This window comes from Dromiciops gliroides, chromosome 2, assembly GCF_019393635.1.
Source record: "Dromiciops gliroides isolate mDroGli1 chromosome 2, mDroGli1.pri, whole genome shotgun sequence".
In the NCBI taxonomy this organism is placed as follows: Eukaryota; Metazoa; Chordata; class Mammalia; order Microbiotheria; family Microbiotheriidae; genus Dromiciops; species Dromiciops gliroides.
Genome location: NC_057862.1, coordinates 419,973,457 through 419,993,302, shown reverse-complemented (window position 1 = coordinate 419,993,302; position 19,846 = coordinate 419,973,457). Strand labels below are relative to the sequence as shown.

The 19,846-nt window shown below is 40.5% G+C and overlaps 1 protein-coding gene across 1 annotated transcript in view; it reads left to right on the top strand.

Annotated features, from left to right (window-relative positions):
• Positions 1 to 19,846, top strand: part of LOC122739019 (zinc finger protein 850-like) — a 70,909-nt gene that overhangs the window by 34,085 nt on the left and 16,978 nt on the right. Inside the window, exons 9-10 of the mRNA XM_043980882.1 lie at positions 280 to 629; positions 2,628 to 2,738. Of these exons, the coding sequence (XP_043836817.1) occupies positions 280 to 629; positions 2,628 to 2,738 (461 nt within the window). The remainder of the gene's footprint in view (positions 1 to 279; positions 630 to 2,627; positions 2,739 to 19,846) is intronic.

Genomic DNA, 19,846 nt, shown 5'->3' with positions numbered 1-19,846 from the left:
AAGAAACCAGTTCCTGCCCTCAAGGAGTTTGCGTTCTAAGGGGAGGACGAACATATACAGGGTAAGCATTGTACCTGATAATTTGGTGAGCAACAGAAAGGCTTATTCAGTGGTTTCCAGGAAGAGGCGGTATTGGAGCTGCTCGTGGATGGACGGAAGTTAAATCGAGCAGTCGTCAACTCTTGGGGGCTTGTGGTGGTGACTCTGAAAAATATCTAGAATTTCTGTCCTTTTTCTACTGACAGCTTAGCTCTTGTCACTGCCATGCTCTGGGTAAAGGGATAGGGTTAATCTTGGTGGTGCTGTGAAGCAATCAGATTTGGCACTACTTGGGAACGCGCTAAACCTTTGGGCGACCAGTCACCGGAATTCTGGGAATTGTAGTTCTGAGGCTGCCTTAGCGCAGGCGCACTCCCGAGCCGGGCCTGAAGATTGCGTGCGCAGTATCAACGCCATCATTGATTCTTTGGCTTTGAACCAGCTACTAATCGGAGGTCAGGCCAGGCCCGGACCCAGTTCCAGGTATTTAGTGACCAGGCAGGTTCCCAGCTACCGAACCCGAGCTGGGCGGATCCGGGAGGGGCCGGGGGCCGGGCTTGTGAGCAGAGCTATTACCACCCCTGTCAGAGGCGGGACAAGGGGCGGGCTTATCCACTGCGAAGCCACTGGGGAACTGGGGGGGAGGTTCCTTCTGTGTGCGTGCATGTGTGTGTGTTGGTGTTGGTGTTGTTGAGAGACAGTCTGTGATTGTGCCTAAGCCTAAGTGAAGAAAACTGTGTGAAGAATCCGTGAGGTGTGTGAAGCACCTCACGTGTGTCTTCTTTCTGTGAAGAGCCTGCCCATAGCGTGCCGTGTGTGTGTGTGTGTGTGTGTGTGTGTGTGTGTGTGTGTGTGTGTGAGAGAGAGAGAGAGAGAAAAAGAGTGTGTGTGTAAATTGCAGTGACTGTAATTGTATGTGAGACCCACGTGTGTCGGTACGAAACATCCACAAAATGTCTTATCCATGAATGAAGAACTGTGTGTATGTATATATGAAGAACTCCCAGTTTGTGAAGAACCCAACAGAGTGTGTGTGTGTGTGTGTGAGAGAGAGAGAGAGAGAGAGAGTGAAGAATATACAGTGCATTCTGTGTCTCTGTGTGAAGAACCTGTAATATGTCTTTGTGCTTTGAAGTTCTGTGCATCTATTTGGGAAGAGCCTGAACAGAGAATGAGTGAGTGAAGAACCTGATGAATGTATGTGGAGAAACTTCACACCGCATCTGTGTGAAAAGCCCCACAGTGAGTGCCTGTTTGTGTGTCTGTGAAGAACTTACAGTGTGTCAGTATGAAGAACTTTAAGTGAATGTGTTGTGAAAAATCTGTTGTATACTTATATTCTGAACAACCCACTTTGTATGTTGAATGTGTGAAAAACCTGTCTTCTAAAGTGTGTCTTTATATATGTGAAGAACCCCTTGGGTATGTCTGTGTGAAGAGCTCAAAGTATCTGTTATATGTGAGTGAAGAATTCACAGTGTGTGTGTGCCCACCTGTGTGGTTGAGAGACACCCTGTGGTTGTGTATAAGTGAAGAAAACTGTCTGTGCGAAGAATCCTCAGGGTGTGTGAAGAGCTTGCCCCTACCGTGCTGTGTGTATGTGTAAAGAACCTGCAGTGGCTGGGTATTTTTGTATGTGAGACCCACAATGTATATATCTATATGAAACACCCACAAAGTGTCTTACCCATAAGTGAAGAACTCTATGTATGTGTGTTTGAAGAACTCCCAGTTTGTGAAGAACCCCATAATGTGTGTGTATGTGAAGAATCCATAGTATGTTTGAGTACATGTCTATATGTGTCATTATGTGTTTTTTATGAAGAATACATGGTGTAGTTATTCTGTGGTTCTGTGTACTAAGAACCTGATGTGCATTTGTCTGTATGTAGGGAGACTTCACAATGTGTGAGGTGAAAAACTTCACACTATGACTGTATTTATACATGTTTTTGTGTCTATGAAGAACTCACTCTGTGTGTGTGTTTAAAGAACTTGCAGTGAATGTGTGTTATGAAAAATCTGTTGTGTACCCATGTTCTGAAGAATTCACGTTGTATGTGTGAATGTGTGAAGAACCTGTCTTCTAAAATAGGCATTGTGTGTGTCTATATGTAGAACCCTCTAGGTGTGTCTGTTTGAAGAGCTTGAAGTATCTGTTTTACGTGAGTGAAGAATTCATAGTGTGTCTGTAAGTGAGGAAACTATAGTATATCTGTGTAAGGGTATAAAGAGGACACAGTACACAGGATCTGTGTGAAGAGCCCATTGCATGACTCTGTATAAAGAACTCTGTGTGTGTGTGTGTGTGTGTGTGTGTGTGTGTGTGTGTGTGTGTGTGTGTGTGTGTGTGAGAGAGAGAGAGAGAGAGAGAGAGAGAAAAGAGAAAAGAAAGAATTCACAGTATATCTGAGGTGAAGAACTTTGAGTATGTGTGAGTGAAGTACTCCTAGTTTGTTAGTCTGGGTGTCAGAACCTCCAGTGTGTCTTTGTGTGTGAAGAGAACCCATTGTTTACATACCTGGAGTATGTTTTTCTGTCTGTTCATGAAGAACCCTTATTGTGTTTGGCTGTGTGTTTCTGAGAAGATTCTGTGGTTTGTGACTGTGTCCCTGCTACTGGGAAGAACCCAAGAACCCACAGTGTGTCTTTGTCTGTGAAGAACCTGCAGTGTGGGCTGTCTGAAGAATCTGCAATCTGTGTGTGTGTGTATCTGTGAGGAATCTGCAGTGTGTCTCTCTTTGTGCTTGCCTATGAATATCTATAGTGCCTGTGTCTGTGAAGAATCTTCAGTGTGTCTGTCTGTAGGCTTGTCTGTGAAGAACCCACAACATATTTCTGTCTGTGAAAGATCCACAGTGTGTCTGTGTGATTATGTGAAGAAACTAACCTGAGTGTATTCATGAAGAATCTGTTCTCTGTGTGTTAAGAACCTGCACTGGGTCTTTGTGCTCTAAAGAACTACAGTGTATCTGTGTTTGCAAAGAATCTTCACTGAACTTTTGTGTTCTATGTGTGTGTGTGTGTGTGTGTGTGTGTGTGTGCGCGTGCGCGTGCATGTATAACCTGAACTGTGTCTTTGTGTTCTGAAGAACCTACTGTATGATTGCATTTGTGAAGAACTCACATTGGGCTGTGTTCTGAAGAACTCATATCATGTCTTTGTTTGAAGAACCTTCAGTGTGAATGTGTATTGTGAAAAATCTGTTGTGCCAGTGTTTTTTGAAGAACCTTCTATATGAAGAAATTGCAGTGTCTTTTATTGTTCTGAAGAACATATACTTATATCTCTGAATATGTATGCATCTATGTAACATATATTACATATCTGTAGTATATGTCTAAAATACACATATTAGAAGAACCTGAACGATGTCTTTGTGTTCTCAGAAATTTCTGCGTATCTACTTGTGAAGAATAGTCAATGTATCAGTCTCCGTGTATATGTGTTCTGAAACACCCAATCTGTATCTTTGTTTACAAAGAACCTGCAATGTATAATTTATATGTATTTGTGGGGAATTCTATAGTATGCATGTGTTCTGAAGAATTCACACTGTGTTGGTATGTGAAGAATAACAGGGAATGTGTCCTGAAGATTGCGTTGTGAAGAAACTTGTGTGTGTGTGTTCTGAAGAATCCACTGTGCATCTGCGCAGCTCTTCCAAACCTTTTGCTCTCTCCTCAGACTTCCCATAGAATTCCTCATATTTCACTGAAAAAACTGAGGCCATTTACTGACAGCTCCATCTTCCTCATCTCAAATTACTCAGAAATTTTCCTTACTCTTTTCCTCTGGATGAAATGTAGAGGTGTCCCTTCTTACCAACACTTCTACATATACACTTGATTCCTTCCCCTCACATCTTTTTCAGCAAACTCTCCTATTGTCTCCACTCTTCTTTTATCTTCAACTTCTCCCTATCTGCTGGGTATTTCCTTGATGTTTACAAATGTATATATCTCCCATCCTTAAAAACTTTTGCTTGATACTCTCATCCCTTCTAGCTTTCGTCCTTTTCCCTTCCTAGGCTAAAATACTGAAGAAAGCTGTTTATAGTAGATCCTTCCACTTAATCTCTTTTCAGTCTTTTCTAAGTGCTTTATAGTCTGGTTCTTAACTTCATCATTCAACTGGAATTGCTCTCTCCAAAGTTACCATTAATATCTCAATTGCCAAATCTCATGGTCTTTTCTCAGTCCTCATCCTTTTGGACTTCTGCAATATTTGATACTGTTGATCACCCTCTCCTCCTGGATACATTCTTCTCTCAAAGCTTTTGTGACACTGCTCTTTCCTGATTCTTCTCCCTGTCTGCCCAATTGCACCTTCTCAGTCTCCTTGCTGGTTCTTTATCTGCGGGTGTCCTTTGAGTTTCTGACCTGGGCCCTCTTCTGTTTTCTTTTTATACTATCTATCATGGTGATTTCATAAACTCCCATGTGTTCAGTTATCATCTCTATGCAGTTGATTCTAGCCCTCATCTCTCTTCTGAACTAAAGTCCCACATTACCAGCTGCCTTTTAGACATTTCAAACTGGATGTCCTATAGTCACCTCAAACTCAACACATCCAAAACAGAACTTATTTCCCTACATGCTTCCCTCTTGCCACCTCCCTTGTTACTGGGAAGGAAAGTGATTCTACCATCCTCCTAGTCATTCAGTCTCACAGCCTTGTCATCCTTACCCTTCACTTTTACTTACTTCATACATCTAGTTAGTTGCCAAGTCTTGTCATTTTTACTTTCATAATATTTTTCATATATATCCTGTTACAGGGTTTGGGAATTTCGGATTATTAAAGTTTAAACTGGCCAGCTAAACTAAAAACCTTGAGTCTGGGGTAACTCTCCTTGTGAAGCTAAACTTGAGAAGTAAGGGAGATAAGCTTATTAGGCGTGGTTGCTGCCTGAGTGAGACCAGGGCATAGAGATAACTCAAGAAGTCCTCTCATTCAAGCCTGCACTCCACCCAAAGGGAACTTTCCATTGTCAGGTAGTGACCCCCATCCGGTCACCCCATCTACCATCTATAAAAACTATGGCCTTTTTCCTGTTTGAGGAGATAGGTATTTCAGAGAATCATGTCTCTGTGCTATCTCCCCTTAAGAGAAGTTTGACTTCTCCCTTGGTTCCTTTCTCTAATGCCCAAATAAAAGATTATTTTATTCTAATTGGATTTGTGTGCAAGAGGAATACCTAAGGACCCCTACCACAACCTATTTCCCCGATGACATATCCCCTTCTTTACACTTAGACGGCTACTATAACCTTTAGTCCAGGCCTTCATCACTTCTAACTGAGATTTTTGCAATAGCTTTCCAATTGATCTCTGCCTCAAGTCTTTTTCTCACTCCAATCTATCCTTCACTCAAATACCAACGTGATTTTCCTAAAGCATAGGTCTGATCTGTCACCACTCCCTGCACCTGATAAACGCCAATATCAAATATAAAATCAGCTGGCATTTAAAATTTTTCCTAACCCTTGTCCCTTCATAGCTTTACAATTTTTCTACACTTTATGATCCAGCTACTCTAGCTTATTCACTGTTACTTGCACAGTCTCTGCCATCTACTCAGTGTCTTTGAACCTTCATGCCTGGAATGTCTTCCTGTTTCACTTCTACTTCTTAGTTTCTCTGGCTTCTTTCAGTTCAAAACTCAAATCCCACCTTCTGCCCCAGGCCTTTCCTAATTCCCCCAGATGATAGTACTTTCTGTTCTGAAATTACATCCCATATACCTTGTATTTATTTCCTGTTTGCCTTGTTATTTACATGTCTTCTCCATTAGAATTTGAGCTTCTTAAGGACAGGGACCATTTTTATCTTTCTTTGAATTCCCACTTTGCTCATAGTAGGGACCTAAGAAATGCTTTTGATTGATTGCTTTGTATCTGTGCGTGTCAAAGAACCCTACTATGTCTTTGTATTCTGAAGTACTCAGTATTTGTCTGACTGTGGGCAAAAAAGGTCTCAGTGTGTTTGTGTTGGTATCTTGTGTGTGTGTGTGTATGTTAAACCTTCTGTGTATCTGTGTGTGTTAAGAACTTATTTTATCGGGACAGCTAGGTGGCGCAGTGGATAGAGCACCGGCCCTGGAGTCAGGAATACCTGAATTCAAATCCGGCCTCAGACACTTAACACTTACTAGCTGTGTGACCCCGGGCAAGTCACTTAACCCCAATTGCCTCACCAAAAAAAAAAAAAAAAGAACTTATTTTATCTGTGTTCTACAGAACCTGTTGTGTGCCTGAGTGTGAAGAATCTGCAGGTATATGTCTGAGTAAAGAACAGGCAGAGTAGTGTCTGTTGATGTATGTAAAAATCCATTGTGTCTGTGTATTCTAAAGAACCTATTGTGGGTCTGTACATATGAAGAATGTGTACTGTCATCATGTCTAAAGGACCTAATTCATGTATGTTATTTTCTAGGCCTTTGTGTGGAGAACCCACAAATTGTGTGTTCTTAAGAAGTACAGAGTGCCAGTGTGTTTTAAAGAGCCTGCTGTATGTCTTTATGTCCTATTGGATCTGTATCGTGTCTCTGTATGTGGAAAGAACCTAGTTTTTGTGCCCTAAAAAACCCATTGTGAGGGGCAGCTAGATGGCGCAGTGGTTAAAGCACCAGCCCTGGATTCAGGAGTACCTGAGTTCAAAGCCAGCCTCAGACACTTGACACTTACTAGCTGTGTGACCCTGGGCAAGTCACTTAACCCCCATTGCCTGCAAAAACCAACCAAACAAACAAAAAAACCCCATTGTGTATCTGTGAATGTGGGAAGGATCCATACCATGGCTTTGTGACTTAACCGTGTGTGTGTGTGTGTGTGTGTGTGTGTGTGTGTGTGTGTGTGTGTGTGTGTGTGTAAATGATCTACACTGTCTCTGGTTTCTAAAGAGCTCTATGCATGTTCTGGTGAATAGCCTGTTTGTGACTGTAAAGGGCATGCAATATGTATGAAAACCCCACACCTATCTTTGGTATGAACCTGCTGTGTGCATGTGTTGCTGAAGAACCCACAATGTATCTGTATATTCTGAAAACCACATAGCGTTTGTTCTGAAGAGCCCTTTGTGTGCTCTGTTTGAATGACCCCCTTCCCACCTTTATGTCTATGACATTGCAGAGCCTGCACCATATTTGTTATAAATCAACCCATAGTGTGTATACCTGAGATTTGTGGGTGAAAGATATATAGCATGACTGAGTATACTGAAGAGCTCACGTTGTATATGCGTGTGTAAAAACCCTATCTTGTGTTGTTGAAGAACCCATGGCATATCTGTGTCTTCTTAAGAACACATGTCTGTGAAGAACATTTTGTACATCTCTACATTCTGAAAAACCTGCTGTGTATTTCTTTATATATGGAAAAACATGCATTGGGATTTTTTTTATGTGAAAGTTTTAAGTATGCCTATGTTGTTGTCCTTCTTTGTGTATAAAGAAATCTCTGTGTGTTTGTTGAAGAACCTGTTGTGTTTATTTTGAATCGTTGTAAGTCTTTATACATGTGAATAATCCCCACTATGTCTTTGTGTTCCACAGATCCTGCTGTGTATATGTGTGTGTGTGTGGGGGGGACTGCTGGTGTTGTAAAGAAGCCTCATTGTGTCTGTATGTGTATAAAGAACCTGCTTTGTGTTTGTGTGTTCTGAAGGACCTGTTGTGTGCTTGTGGTTGTGTGCAAAAAGGCCACAGTGTGTCTGTATCTGTTTTTGCATGTGAAAAACTCAGTGTCCTGAGACTGCATTGAATCTTTGTGTGTTGCAGAATTTGTTGTATATCTGTATACAGATGTTGACACAAATACAGTGTGGGGTTTCAGAATATACAGAGACATTGTGGGTTCTTCACCAACACATGCACGCAGCAGATTCATCTCAAAAATAGGTGTGGTGTAGGTTCTTCCCATATATTGCATGCTCTTTATAGTCATAGACATACAGAGGAACTCTTCAGAACACAGACTGTGTGGGTCATTCACATATACACACAGGAGACATCACAAAGACACAGTGTGGGTCCTTCCCACATATATAAATATATAATAATCTGTTCACTGACGTGTATGTTCTGAAGAAACAGCTATATGTCTGTTTCGTGTGTATGTGTGAGAAGTCATGTTTATACACTGGAAAATCAGCTGTATGTCTATGTCTCATATATCTTTCTCCATAATGCATGCTCTGGGTATGTGGGTGTGTTCTCAAGAACCAGATGTGTGCTTGTGTCTTGTCTATATGTCTGACTGTGAAGAAGCTACTATGTATCTGTGGTCTAGTGAACAAGCTGCATGTCTGTGAAAGACCCCTGTTTGTGTGTGCACTGCAGAGAACAAGCTGTGTGTCAGTGAAGATGATGTTGTGTCTCTGTTCTGGAGAAGCAGCTTTATGTGTATCTTAGAGAACCAACTATGTCTTTGTTATGTTGTGTATGTGTGTGTGTGTGTATGTGTGTATACAAAGAAGCCACTGTGTCTTTTTTTGGGGGAGAGAACCAACTCTATGTGTGTGTATGTGTATATGTGTCTGTGTTCTGGAGTGCCAGTTCTCTGTGTATGTGTATGAGTGTATGTGTACCTGCGTGCATGTGTGCATGCACATGTACTGGAGAAGCAGCTATGTGACTGTGCTACAAAAAAAGCTGCTGTATGTATTCTGGAGAATTAACTGTGTGTGTTTGCGTTCTGAAGAACGAGCTATATGTCTTTTTTTATAGATAAGAAATATAGTATATGATTTTTATTTATTCAATTGACAAGCATTTTTAGATTAATTTGTCCTCAGATTAAACGAAAGAAAGAAAGAAAGAAAGCCCTCAATAAATATGTACATAATCTGGCAAAACAAATTTCCACATTAGCAATGTCCCCAAAAATATATATCTGCTCTGAATTTTATATCTCTTTTTCTCTCTTTCTCTTTCTTCAACTCCCTCTGTCTCCCTCCATCTCCCTCCCTTCCTCTCCCTAATGCTATGCCCTGAGTCCATCACCTCTTGGTTAGGAGATGATTTATGTTTGTGTATTTTATAACCTGAAGTTTTTCTGAAAGATTTTAATTGTTTCAATTAATTTTTGGTTGGCTCTCTAGAGTTCTTTAAGTATCTATCATATCATCTATAAAATGTTCTAACTTGGTTTCTTCCTTACCAATGTATATTCCCTCAATTTATTTTTCTTATTGCTATAGTCAGCATTTCTAGTACTATGTCAAATAGTGGTGACAGTGGACATCCTTGTGTCACCCCGATTTTATTGGAAAGTATTCTAGTTTATCCCCATTACATATAATGCTAGCTCTTGGTTTTAGATAGATAATAGTTATCATTTTAAGGAAAGATTTGTTTATTCCTAGTTTTTTTTAGTGTTTGTAATACACAATGGCCATGGCTTGTGAAGAAACCTCTTGTGTATTTATGCTATGGAGAACCACCAATGTGTCTGTGTCTTGTATATTTCTCTTTTTCTGAATATCAGAAAAATCTGTTTTGGAGAACCTACCATATGTCTATGTCTTGTGTGTGTGTGTAGCCCATGTTATGTTTTATTTCTGTATGTGTCTTTCTACTTTTTTTTCTTTTTTGGTGAGACAATTGGGGTTAAGTGACTTGCCCAGAGTCACACAGCTAGCGTTGAGTGTCTGAGGTTGGATTTGAACTCAGGTCCTCCTGAATCAAGGACCGGTGCTCTATCCACTGCGCCACCTAGCTGCCCCCTGTATGTGTCTTTCTATGGTGACAAATCCATAGTATATCTTCAGTTGCATTTGAAATATATCTATCCCTGTGTGTATGTGTAAAGAACTTGCAGCAATATGTGTCTTGTGAAGACCACACTCTTTCTGAGTATTCTGAGGAATAGCTGTGTCAATCTGTAAAGAACCCAATATATTGCCTGAAGAGTAGTTGTGTGTCTGTCTTGTGTGACTTTCTGTTTTTAAAGACCACATTATTTGTTTTCTGAAGAATAGCTTTGTGTTTCGGTGCATTTTGAAGAGTCTACCTTATTTCTATTCTGAAGAACCCACTTTTTACCTATGAAAAGAACCACACTGTGCTTTATGTGGAGTCCACAGCCTGTTGTCATCAGTGTGAGAAAAGCAATCAGTACATCTTAATATACATCACCCACAGTGTGTATGTTTACCCAGTTTGTCTATGTGTGAAGAAGCTACAGTATCCATCTCTGTGAAGAATAATGTGTCTGTGAACCTGTTTTTGTCTGTGTGTTTATGAGTGAATAACCTCCTGTGTGTCAGAGTGTTCTGGAGATCTTAGGTATCTGTGAAGAATTTGCATGTTGGTGTATTTGTGAAGTGCCTTGTGCTTGTTCTAAAGATTAATTATTTTTCTTATTATTTTTCTCAGTTAAAAGACCTGGGTAGGGGCGGCTAGGTGGCGCAGTGGATAAAGCACCGGCCCTGGATTCAGGAATTCCTGAGTTCAAATCCGGTCTCAGACACTTAACACTTACTAGCTGTGTGACCCTGGGCAAGTCACTTAACCCCATTGCCCGTGAAAATTAAAAAAAAAAAAAAAGACCTGGGTATCTTTATCTTGTATGTGTATGTCTGTGAAGAACTCACTCTGTTTTTGTGGGTTGTAAAGAACCCACTATTGTTTGTGTCTGTGTGTTCTGATGAACTCACATTGTGTCTTTTCATTTGAAGAACCTGCATAGTGTCTATGTGTTCTGAAGAATCTAGATCTCTCTGTGTGTATGTGTATATGTAAAGAACGTGCCCTGTGTCTATATGTTCTGAAGGACCCACTATGTGTCTCTGTCTACATGACGAACTTGCACTATATTCTTGTGTTCTGAAGAATCTGCAGTGTATCTGTTTTTTAAAATAACCTCATTGTGTCTATATATCTGTCTAGAATCTAAAGTGCATTTGTGTATTCTGAAGGGCCCACAGGATGTCTGTATCTGTCTTTGTATTTTGATTAACCCATTTTATGTCTTTATGTAGAATCTGCATTTTATGCCTCTTCTCAAGAATCCATTATGTCTGTATCTGTGTGAAGAACTTGAACTGTGTCTGTGTGTTCTAAAGGATCCACTTTGTGTCTGTGATGGTGAATAACCCACAGTATAGCTGTGTCTATATCTGTTTTTGAAAGTATGGAGAGACACTTGGCACTTACTAGCTATGTGACCCTGGGCAAGTCAGTTGACCCCCATTGCCCCACAAACAACAGCAACAACAAAACCCCCCGAAAGTATGGAGAATCTGTAGTATGACTGTATATTTTGGAGAAGCCTCTATGCTTGTCGCACATTTCTTTCATTACCATCTTCATATGTCACTTATCTTTAATCACTCCTTTTCTATTAACTCCTTACACACACACACACACACACACACACACAATTTCCCCTATCCTTAAAAAAAATCATGTTTGATCTTCCTGCCTTTCCTGATAGTTTTTGTCCTCTATCTTTTTCTTCTTTAACTAAACAACTTGAAAAGGTTTTCTATACTTGGTGCCTCCTCTTTTTTCCTCTCTTTTATAAACCCTCTCCAACCCTACCATTCAATTGAAACTGCTTTCTCCAAAGTAATTGTTGATCTCTGTTAACTGTACAATCTAATGGCTTTTTATTAATCCTCATCCTTTCCATAGCATTTGATGCTGCTAATCAACTTTTCTTCCTGCATATTTTCATCTCTCTCTTTTTAAAATCCCGCTGCTCTCTCTCGGTTCTCCTTTTGACTGCCTTACTGCTCCTTGCTGGATCTTCATCCATGTCATGCCCCTTAGCTGGATAGAGCTCTGTCCTGGACTCTCTAATCTTTTTTCTCTATACTATCTAACTTAGTGATCTCATAAACCCCCATGGGTTCAGTTACCGTTTCTATGCAGATGATTCCCATCTATATGTCCTGGATCTCTATGTCCACTCCGAATCCTTCCTCAACTCCAATACTGCATTACTAGCTGCCTTCTAAACATTTCAAACTGCATATCCTATAGGCATCTCAAATTCAACTTGTTTAAAACAGAACTCATATTTCCCTTGGAATCATTCCCTCTTCCTAACCTTTCTTTTATTCTTGAGGGCACCATCATCTTCCTGGTCACGGGTTTGTAGTCTTGGTGTCATACCTGACTCTTGCTTACTCCACATAGTTGCCAAATCTTGTTTCTACCTTCACATCTCTTATATGTATTCTCTTCTCTCTGGTGGCACAATCACCACCTGAGTTCTGACCCTTATCACCTCTCATCTAGACTATTGCAATAGCCTTCTAGTTGGTCTTCCTTCCTCAAGTTTCTCCCCTCTCCAGCCAAAATGATTTTCCTAAAGTGTAGGTCTGATCTTGTTATCTCTGCCTCTCTACTCAGTAAACTCCAGTGACACCTTATGAATTCTAGGGTCAAATAGAGGGTCTTCTGTATGGCACTTAAAGTTCTTTATAATCCGGCTCCTTTCCAGAGCTTTTCTCTTTACTCTCTAAGTATCTTTGATGTAATTAATTATTTATGTGGTATTGCCTCCATGACAATGTAGTAAACTCCTTGAAGACAGGTACTATACTTTTGCTTTTCTTTGTATCCCCAGAGCTGACCACATTACCCAGCACACAGTAAGTAAGGATTGATTTACTCTGTGTGTGTATGTGTGTGTAGAACCTTCAGTTTGTATCTCTGTAAAGAATGTGCTGTGTTTCTGTGTATGTCTAAAGAATCTAAACTATGTGCTGGTAGTTTTTGTACATATAAAATTCCATTCTAGTCACAATTTTTAGATAACAAGGATATTTGTGTCATCGATAACTTGGTCAGACTATTCCTTAGAACTAAAATATATATGTTGTTGTTGTTGTTGTTTTTTTTACCCAGCATTCACTGCACTACAAGTAGAAGAACGACAACTTCTACTCAATAAACATAAATGTTCTTTTGGGAGCAAGGGCCAGAGCCCCCGTAAGTGTGTGCAGCAACATTCTTAAGTAGTCCCAATGGCTTTTATTTCTACTTGCCACCAAATATCCTGTGGTCTTCTCTTAGATTTTTATCTCTAAGTCCCTAGCCTTAAACTTCAGATCTAAAGATCAGAAATGTGTCCAAAAACCCATCAATTTTATAACAGACATTTTAATAAGTTAGAAAAATAATCATGGTAGACGTATTTAGTTCATTTTTCTAATATGTCTGTTGTTCTGGCCTTCCCCTTTGCTAGTGTTTCTACCTTCCACAAAATGTGTTGTCTTTTTCTTCATTCCACCCTGTGGTAAGGTCATATGATGGGCTACAGGTGGTGGTTGACAGTTTTGAAGTACTTGTCAACAGCATAGAACTCATGGATCAAATCCTCCATGAAGATTATTTTCCATTTTTACCAGAAGATTTTGCAGTACTGTTCAGTCAGAGTAATTCACTATTTCCTGATCTTGCCACAACCACATTTGTAAATCAAGCCATTTGCAGACTTCCGGTTTGGGTAATCTCATGGAATTGATGGTTCACAATTCTCAACATCCTCAAGCCTTATTGAATTGAATAAATGTGCAATTAGAAGATATGGTAAAGATGCAGAAGCTGCAGTACTTTATGTACCTCTAATTCTGATCACAGAGGCTCAGTTGGGCTTATCAGGGATATAGGAGTTGCCAACTTTTTGTGCCTTTCTAACCAAATGAACTTCATTTCTGTGTGTTCTTCTGTATTCCGTATGGTAGACTTTAACACTTTTATAAATAACTTCCTGAAGCTTTTTTATAGACACCTTCTCTAAGTGTTTTATCTCCAGTTAGGTTTTTCAGAAGAGATTCTTGGACAAAGGGCAGCTGTTCATTTTTTCTCTCTGTGCCTTCCTCGTCCCCTAGCCCATGATTCCAGTAGGAAAAGAGCTGTGTTTGTGCTCTGAAGATCATACATGCATGTATGTAAAGTACCTGTGGTGTGTGTGTGTTTTGAAATATATCATGTGTCTGTCCTTAAGCACCTGTTGTGTCTCTTTATTCTTAAGAATCCTTGCTCTTTTGTGAAGAACCTACATCACATCTTTATATTCTAAAGAAGCCAGTGTGTGTCTGTGGGTGAAGAGCTCACATACAGTATGTTTTTGTGTTCTGAGGAATTCAGTGCAAAAGTTGTGTATTTGCAAAACCTCATAGTATGTTTCTGTGCACTTTTGTCTTTCTATGTGAAGATCACACATTGTGCAATTTTTTTGGTTTTGTGTGAAGAATCCACTGTGTGTCTATATCTATGTGAAAAACCTGCTGAATAAATGTGTTCTGAAGAGCCTGTTGTGTTACTGTTGTGTCATTGTCAATATATGTGTGAAGAAGCCACTAGTGTGTCATGGGGTGAATAACCTGAGTGTATGTCACTATGGAGAACCTACAGTATGTGTCAGAAGAGTCCTCAATGTGCTTTTGTCTTTGTTTTGGTATCTGTGAATATGTGAGGAGCCGAGAGAAAGAGAGAGAGAGAGAGAGAGAGAGAGAGAGAGAGAGAGAGAGAGAGAGAGAGAGAGAGAGAGAACAGTGAGTTTGTGTTTTCATGATCCTATATTTCTGTGTATGTTTTAGAACACATGGTGTGTCATTGAAGAACCTGCAGTGTTTCTGTATATCTCTGAAGAACCCACTATGGATCAGTCTACTCTGAAGAACCCACAATGTGTTTGTGTGTGTGTGGTGTAACAAAGCTGCAGTTTGTCAGTATGGGGGGCATGGAAGGAAGAAAGCTTAATGATTTTTTGTACAGGAGAAGAAGCCTAGTATGTCTGTGAGGAACTGCAAATGCTTTCTCTCTGTGTGTAAAGCTACAGGTTATTTCTGGGAAGAACCAGGAGTCTTTCTCTGTTTGTCATGAAAAAAACAGCAGCTTGTGTCTGTAAGAGTGGAGATCCTGTTGTATGTGTCTTTGCATGTTTTTGTGTTTGAAGAAACTTTGGTATGTCTACCAGAATCTTCTGGGTTTATGTCTGTTTGTTCCAATATCTGTGTCTGTCTCTTTGAACAACTCATTATGTGTCTTGTTCACTGTATGCCTATGAAAATTTGTGAAGAGCTCAGTATGTATATGTGTGAAGAATCCTCAGTATGTGTATGTGTGTCCTTTAGAAAAATAGCATGTGATGTGTGTACATGTATTAAGAAGCCATTATGTGTCAGTGGATATGGAAAACCCCACAATGTGTGTTTGTGTGGAGAAAACATAAGGTGTTTTCCACAAAGTCTTTGAAGAACTCACTGGGTGTGAAGAACATGGAGTGCATTTGTGTCTGTAATATGCAGTGTGTATGAAGAACTGTTTGTACATGTGAAGAGCATGTCATATGTATCTTTGTGTGAGAAGAACTTGAGTGTATCCCTGGGCCTGTGTGCAAGGGAAGAAGCCACAGGTATCTGTGTCTATGTGTGGGAAGAGCCCACTGGGAGCTGTGTGATATCTAGAGCACCCCAGGTGTATCTGTGCTTGACTTTTTGAAGAGTGCATTCACATGTGTTAAGAACCAGTGGTATAGGGGCAGCTAGGTGGCGCAGTGGATAGAGCACCAGCCCTGGAGTCAGGAGTACCTGAGTTCAAATCTGGCCTCAGACCCTTAACACTTACTAGCTGTGTGACCCTGGGCAAGTCACTTAACCCCGATTGCCTCACTAAAAAAAAAAAAAAGAACCTGTGGTATGTGTCAGTGTGTATGAAGAAGCTTCAGTGTCTGTGTGTGAAGAGCCCCCAAATAGTCAACCAAAATGACTGTGAATATGAAGAATCAGTGGCAGTGAACTGGTGGCACAGTGGAGAGAGTGCCAGGGCTGGAGTCAGGAAGAACTGCGTGCAAATATGACCTCATACACTTACATGATGCGTGACCCTGAGCAAGTCATTTTGCGTCTTTGGGCCTTGGTTTTCTCATCTATAAAGTAGAGAAAAATAATAGCATCTACTTCCAGAGATGTTGTGAGGGTATAATAAGATAGCATATGTAAAGCACTTTGTAAACCTAAAAAGACTATATGGATGCATGCTAGCTGCTATTCTTTTTTTTGTGTGTGTGTGTGGGATAATATGGGTTAAGTAACTTGCCCAGGGTCACACAGCTAGTAAGTGTCAAGTGTCTGATGCCGGATTTGAACTCAGGTCCTCCTGAATCCAGGGCTGGTGCTTTATCCACTTCGCCACCTAGCTGTCCCCTGCTATTATTTTTATTATGAAGCATTTCCTGTGGGTCTAGGTTTGTCTTTCTGTATGTTCTTAAGAACTGACAGACAGAGAAGAACATACCGTGTGTCTGCATTGTTGAAGAACCCTCAGGCTATCTTTGAGGGAGAAGGGCCCACAATATATCATTCTCCATAGGAAGAACCCCGGTTTGTCTGTGTATAAAGAACTTGAAATATGTGTGTATATAAAGAACCCTAGAATTTTTGCCTGGCTGCCTCACTGTCTGAAGACCCTGTTGTGTGTGTCCATGTATGGAAAACCTGTAGCTCATCTGCATTGGGGTGTTTGAGGAACCTGTGTCTGCGTACGAAGAGTGGGTATGTACCTGTGTGTGCTGAAGAGCCCATAATGTATCTATGCCTGTTTGTGGGTAAAGCCCATCAGATGTCTCTGTATATGTGTTAATTAGGGATTTGAACATTTTTTACTCAGCTAGGAACTGGGGATACTTCCTTCCAGAAGCTTGCGGTCTATTGGGGGAGACAGCATGTACCAAATAAGAATATACTGGGGGGCAGCTAGGTGGTGCAGTGAATAAAGCACCGGCCCTGGATTCAGGAGGACCTGAGTTCAAATCCGGCCTCAGACACTTGGCATTTACTAGCTGTGTGACCCTGGGCAAGTCATTTAACCCTCATTGCCCTGCAAAAAAAAAGAAGAAGAAGAAATGGGCATGGTCTTATGCTTTTTTCTGTGGGTATCTTTGTGTGTCAAGAACCCACACTTTCTGACCGTGCACAGGGCTTGCAGCGTGTGACCGTAGCACAGGGGTGTGTGTGTGTGTGTGTGTGTGTGTGTGTGTGTGTGTGTGTGTGTGTGTGTGTGTGTAGGCCCCATAGCATGCCTGTGTCTGTGAAGGTCCTGAGTCTTGTGTATATTTGAATATGCAGTGTGTCTGTCTTTGACTACATGAGAAAAGCACTCAGCTATTTGTGTCAACTATCTGTGAACCTGCAGCATGTCTGTGCATTTATATGTGAAGAAATCTCAATGTGTCTGTGACTGTAAACCTGCAGTGTGACTGTTTGTTAACCTACAGTGTCTCTCTATGCCAAGAACCTGAACTATGTCTGTGTGTGTGTGTGTCTGTCGTATGTGTGTAGTATAGCTATAAGTATAGTATAGTACATATAATGTAGCTAACAAGCATTAATGAAGCTTTTACCATGTGATAGATGAATGTACTAGAATTATCAAGACAAAAGTGAAACAGGCCTTGTCCTCGTGGAACTTACATTATAATAGGGGTACCTATAAATAATAGGGATACCTATTATTAATACCTAAGTAATAGGGATACCTATAAATACACATATAAGGGGCAGCTAGGTGGCACAGTGGTTAGAGCACCGGCCCTGGATTCAGGAGGACCTGACTTCAAATTCGGCCTCAGACACTTAACAATTACTAGCTGTGTGACCCTGGGCAAGTCACTTAACCCCAATTGCCTCACCAAAATAGATAAATAAATACACATATAAGTAGATTTGATGCATGTATTATACATACATGAATAGAAGAGGAGGAAGAGGAAGGCACTGGTAGCTGGGGGTGAGGATCAGGAAAGGCTTCGTTTAAAAGGTGGTCCTCGAGCTAGGTTTTGAAGGGAAAAAAAGGAATTCCAAGAGGTGGGGTGAGAAGGGAATGCATTCTACTGCTGGGGGACTGCCAGTACAGAGGCACAAAATCAGGAGAGAGTGTATGAAAGTGTGTATGAAATTTGGCTCAGTTCCCTATATGGTTGAGAAATGAAACCTTTATCAGAGTAACTTACTGTAAAAACTTTTCCCCACTTTCCTGCTTTCCTTATGAAGGGCTTTAAAGGGCAAGAAGAGGAACTTACATTTGTTCTTAGACATTATAGGGAACCATGGGATTTATTATATAGGAGAGTGTCTTAGCAATGCCTGTGCTTTGGCAGCTATTCAATGGATAGATTGGAACGGGGTGATGGCTATAAAAAAATCTAGGCAGAATCTAGGAAGAGGACACATGGTAGGACTTCAGGAGTGAAGAGTGGGTGTGGCTGAAGAATTCAGTGTGTAGGGAGAAAAATCCCGAATGCATCAATGTGTTTTTGTGAGCGAGGAGACTCCTCAGTTTTTATTTTATTTTTATTTTTTTAAATCATAAAAGTATTTTAATATTTTCTAGGTACATGTAGAGATAGTTTTCAACATCCAGTTTTATAAGATTTCAAGTTCCGTATTTTTCTCTTTCCCTCCCCCCTCCCCAAGACAGTAAGCAATCTGATATAGGTTATATATGACAATCACATTAAACATATTTCTGCATTAGTCATGCTGTGAAAGAAGAATCAGAAGAAAAGGGAAAAAACCTCAAAAAAAGAAAAACAAAAAAGTAGAAACAGTGTGGTTCAATATGCATCTAGATTCCACAGTTCTTTTTTCTGGATGTGGAGAGCATTTTCCATCATGAGTCCTTTGGAATTATCTTGGACCATTGCATTGCTAAGAAGAGTCAGGTCTATCACAGTTGATCAACACACAATGTTGTTGATACTGTGTATAATGTTCTCCTGGTTCTGCTCATCTCACTTAGCATCAGTTCATGTAAGTCCTTCCAGGTTTTTCTGAAATCTGCCTGCTCATCATTTCTTACAGCACAATAATAATCCATTACATTCATATACCACAACTTGGTTAGCCATTCCCCAATTGATGGGCATCCCCACAATTTCCAATTCCTTGCCACCACAAAAGAGGAAGCTATACATGTGACTCCTCAGTTTTTTAATATGTTTGGGAGAGAAGCCATAGTGTGTCTTCCTATGTCAAGAAACCAGTGTGTCTTTTGAGAGGAACCTGTTGTGCCTCTGTTTGGGGGTAAAGAATCTTGTGTGAGAGGGAGCCATACAATTGGATCTGTGTGCATGCAGAAAACATGAACTATGTGTATGAGGTTTTGCACTTTGTATGTGCAAAGAATCTATACTTTGTGTGTGAGAAAAATCCACATTGTGACTGTGTGAGAAGAACCTGCCAGCGTGTATGAAAAATGTATGCGTGTGTAAGAACATGCAGTATATTTGTATGCAAAGGTATATCTCTGTGAGTGTGTGTTATCTACCCCCAAGTCATCTGTGGGAGGAACCTCAAGTATATGTATCTTTGTGAGTGAGGGGAAGAACTTAAAGTGTATGCGTGTTATCTTATGTGTGTGCATACATTTGTAGGAAGAACTCACAATTTGTGTGTGTCCATGTGGAAGACACTCCTTCCCCTGTGTGCTTATGTGTTAAGAACTTAGTGTATCTGCGTATGAATAACCTGTGGTTTTCTCTGTGTGTGTGAGTGTGTGTGTGTGTGTGTTTATCTGTGTGAAGAATCCTCTCTAGTGTGCTTGGGTGTGTTTCTTTATGTCAAGAATTCACAGGGTGTCTTTTGTACTTCTCTGAGATAAGTAGCCACAGTATGTCTCTCACAGTATGTGTCTTTGTATGTGAGACAAACCTACAATGTGTGGGCCTGTGTGTCTGTTTGAAGGACTTGTAGGAGGTCTACGTGTGGGGAAAAATAATCCTCAATGTGTTGATAAATGAGCTTGTGTGGGATGGACCCCAAGTATGTGTCTGTGTATGCTTCTGACTAT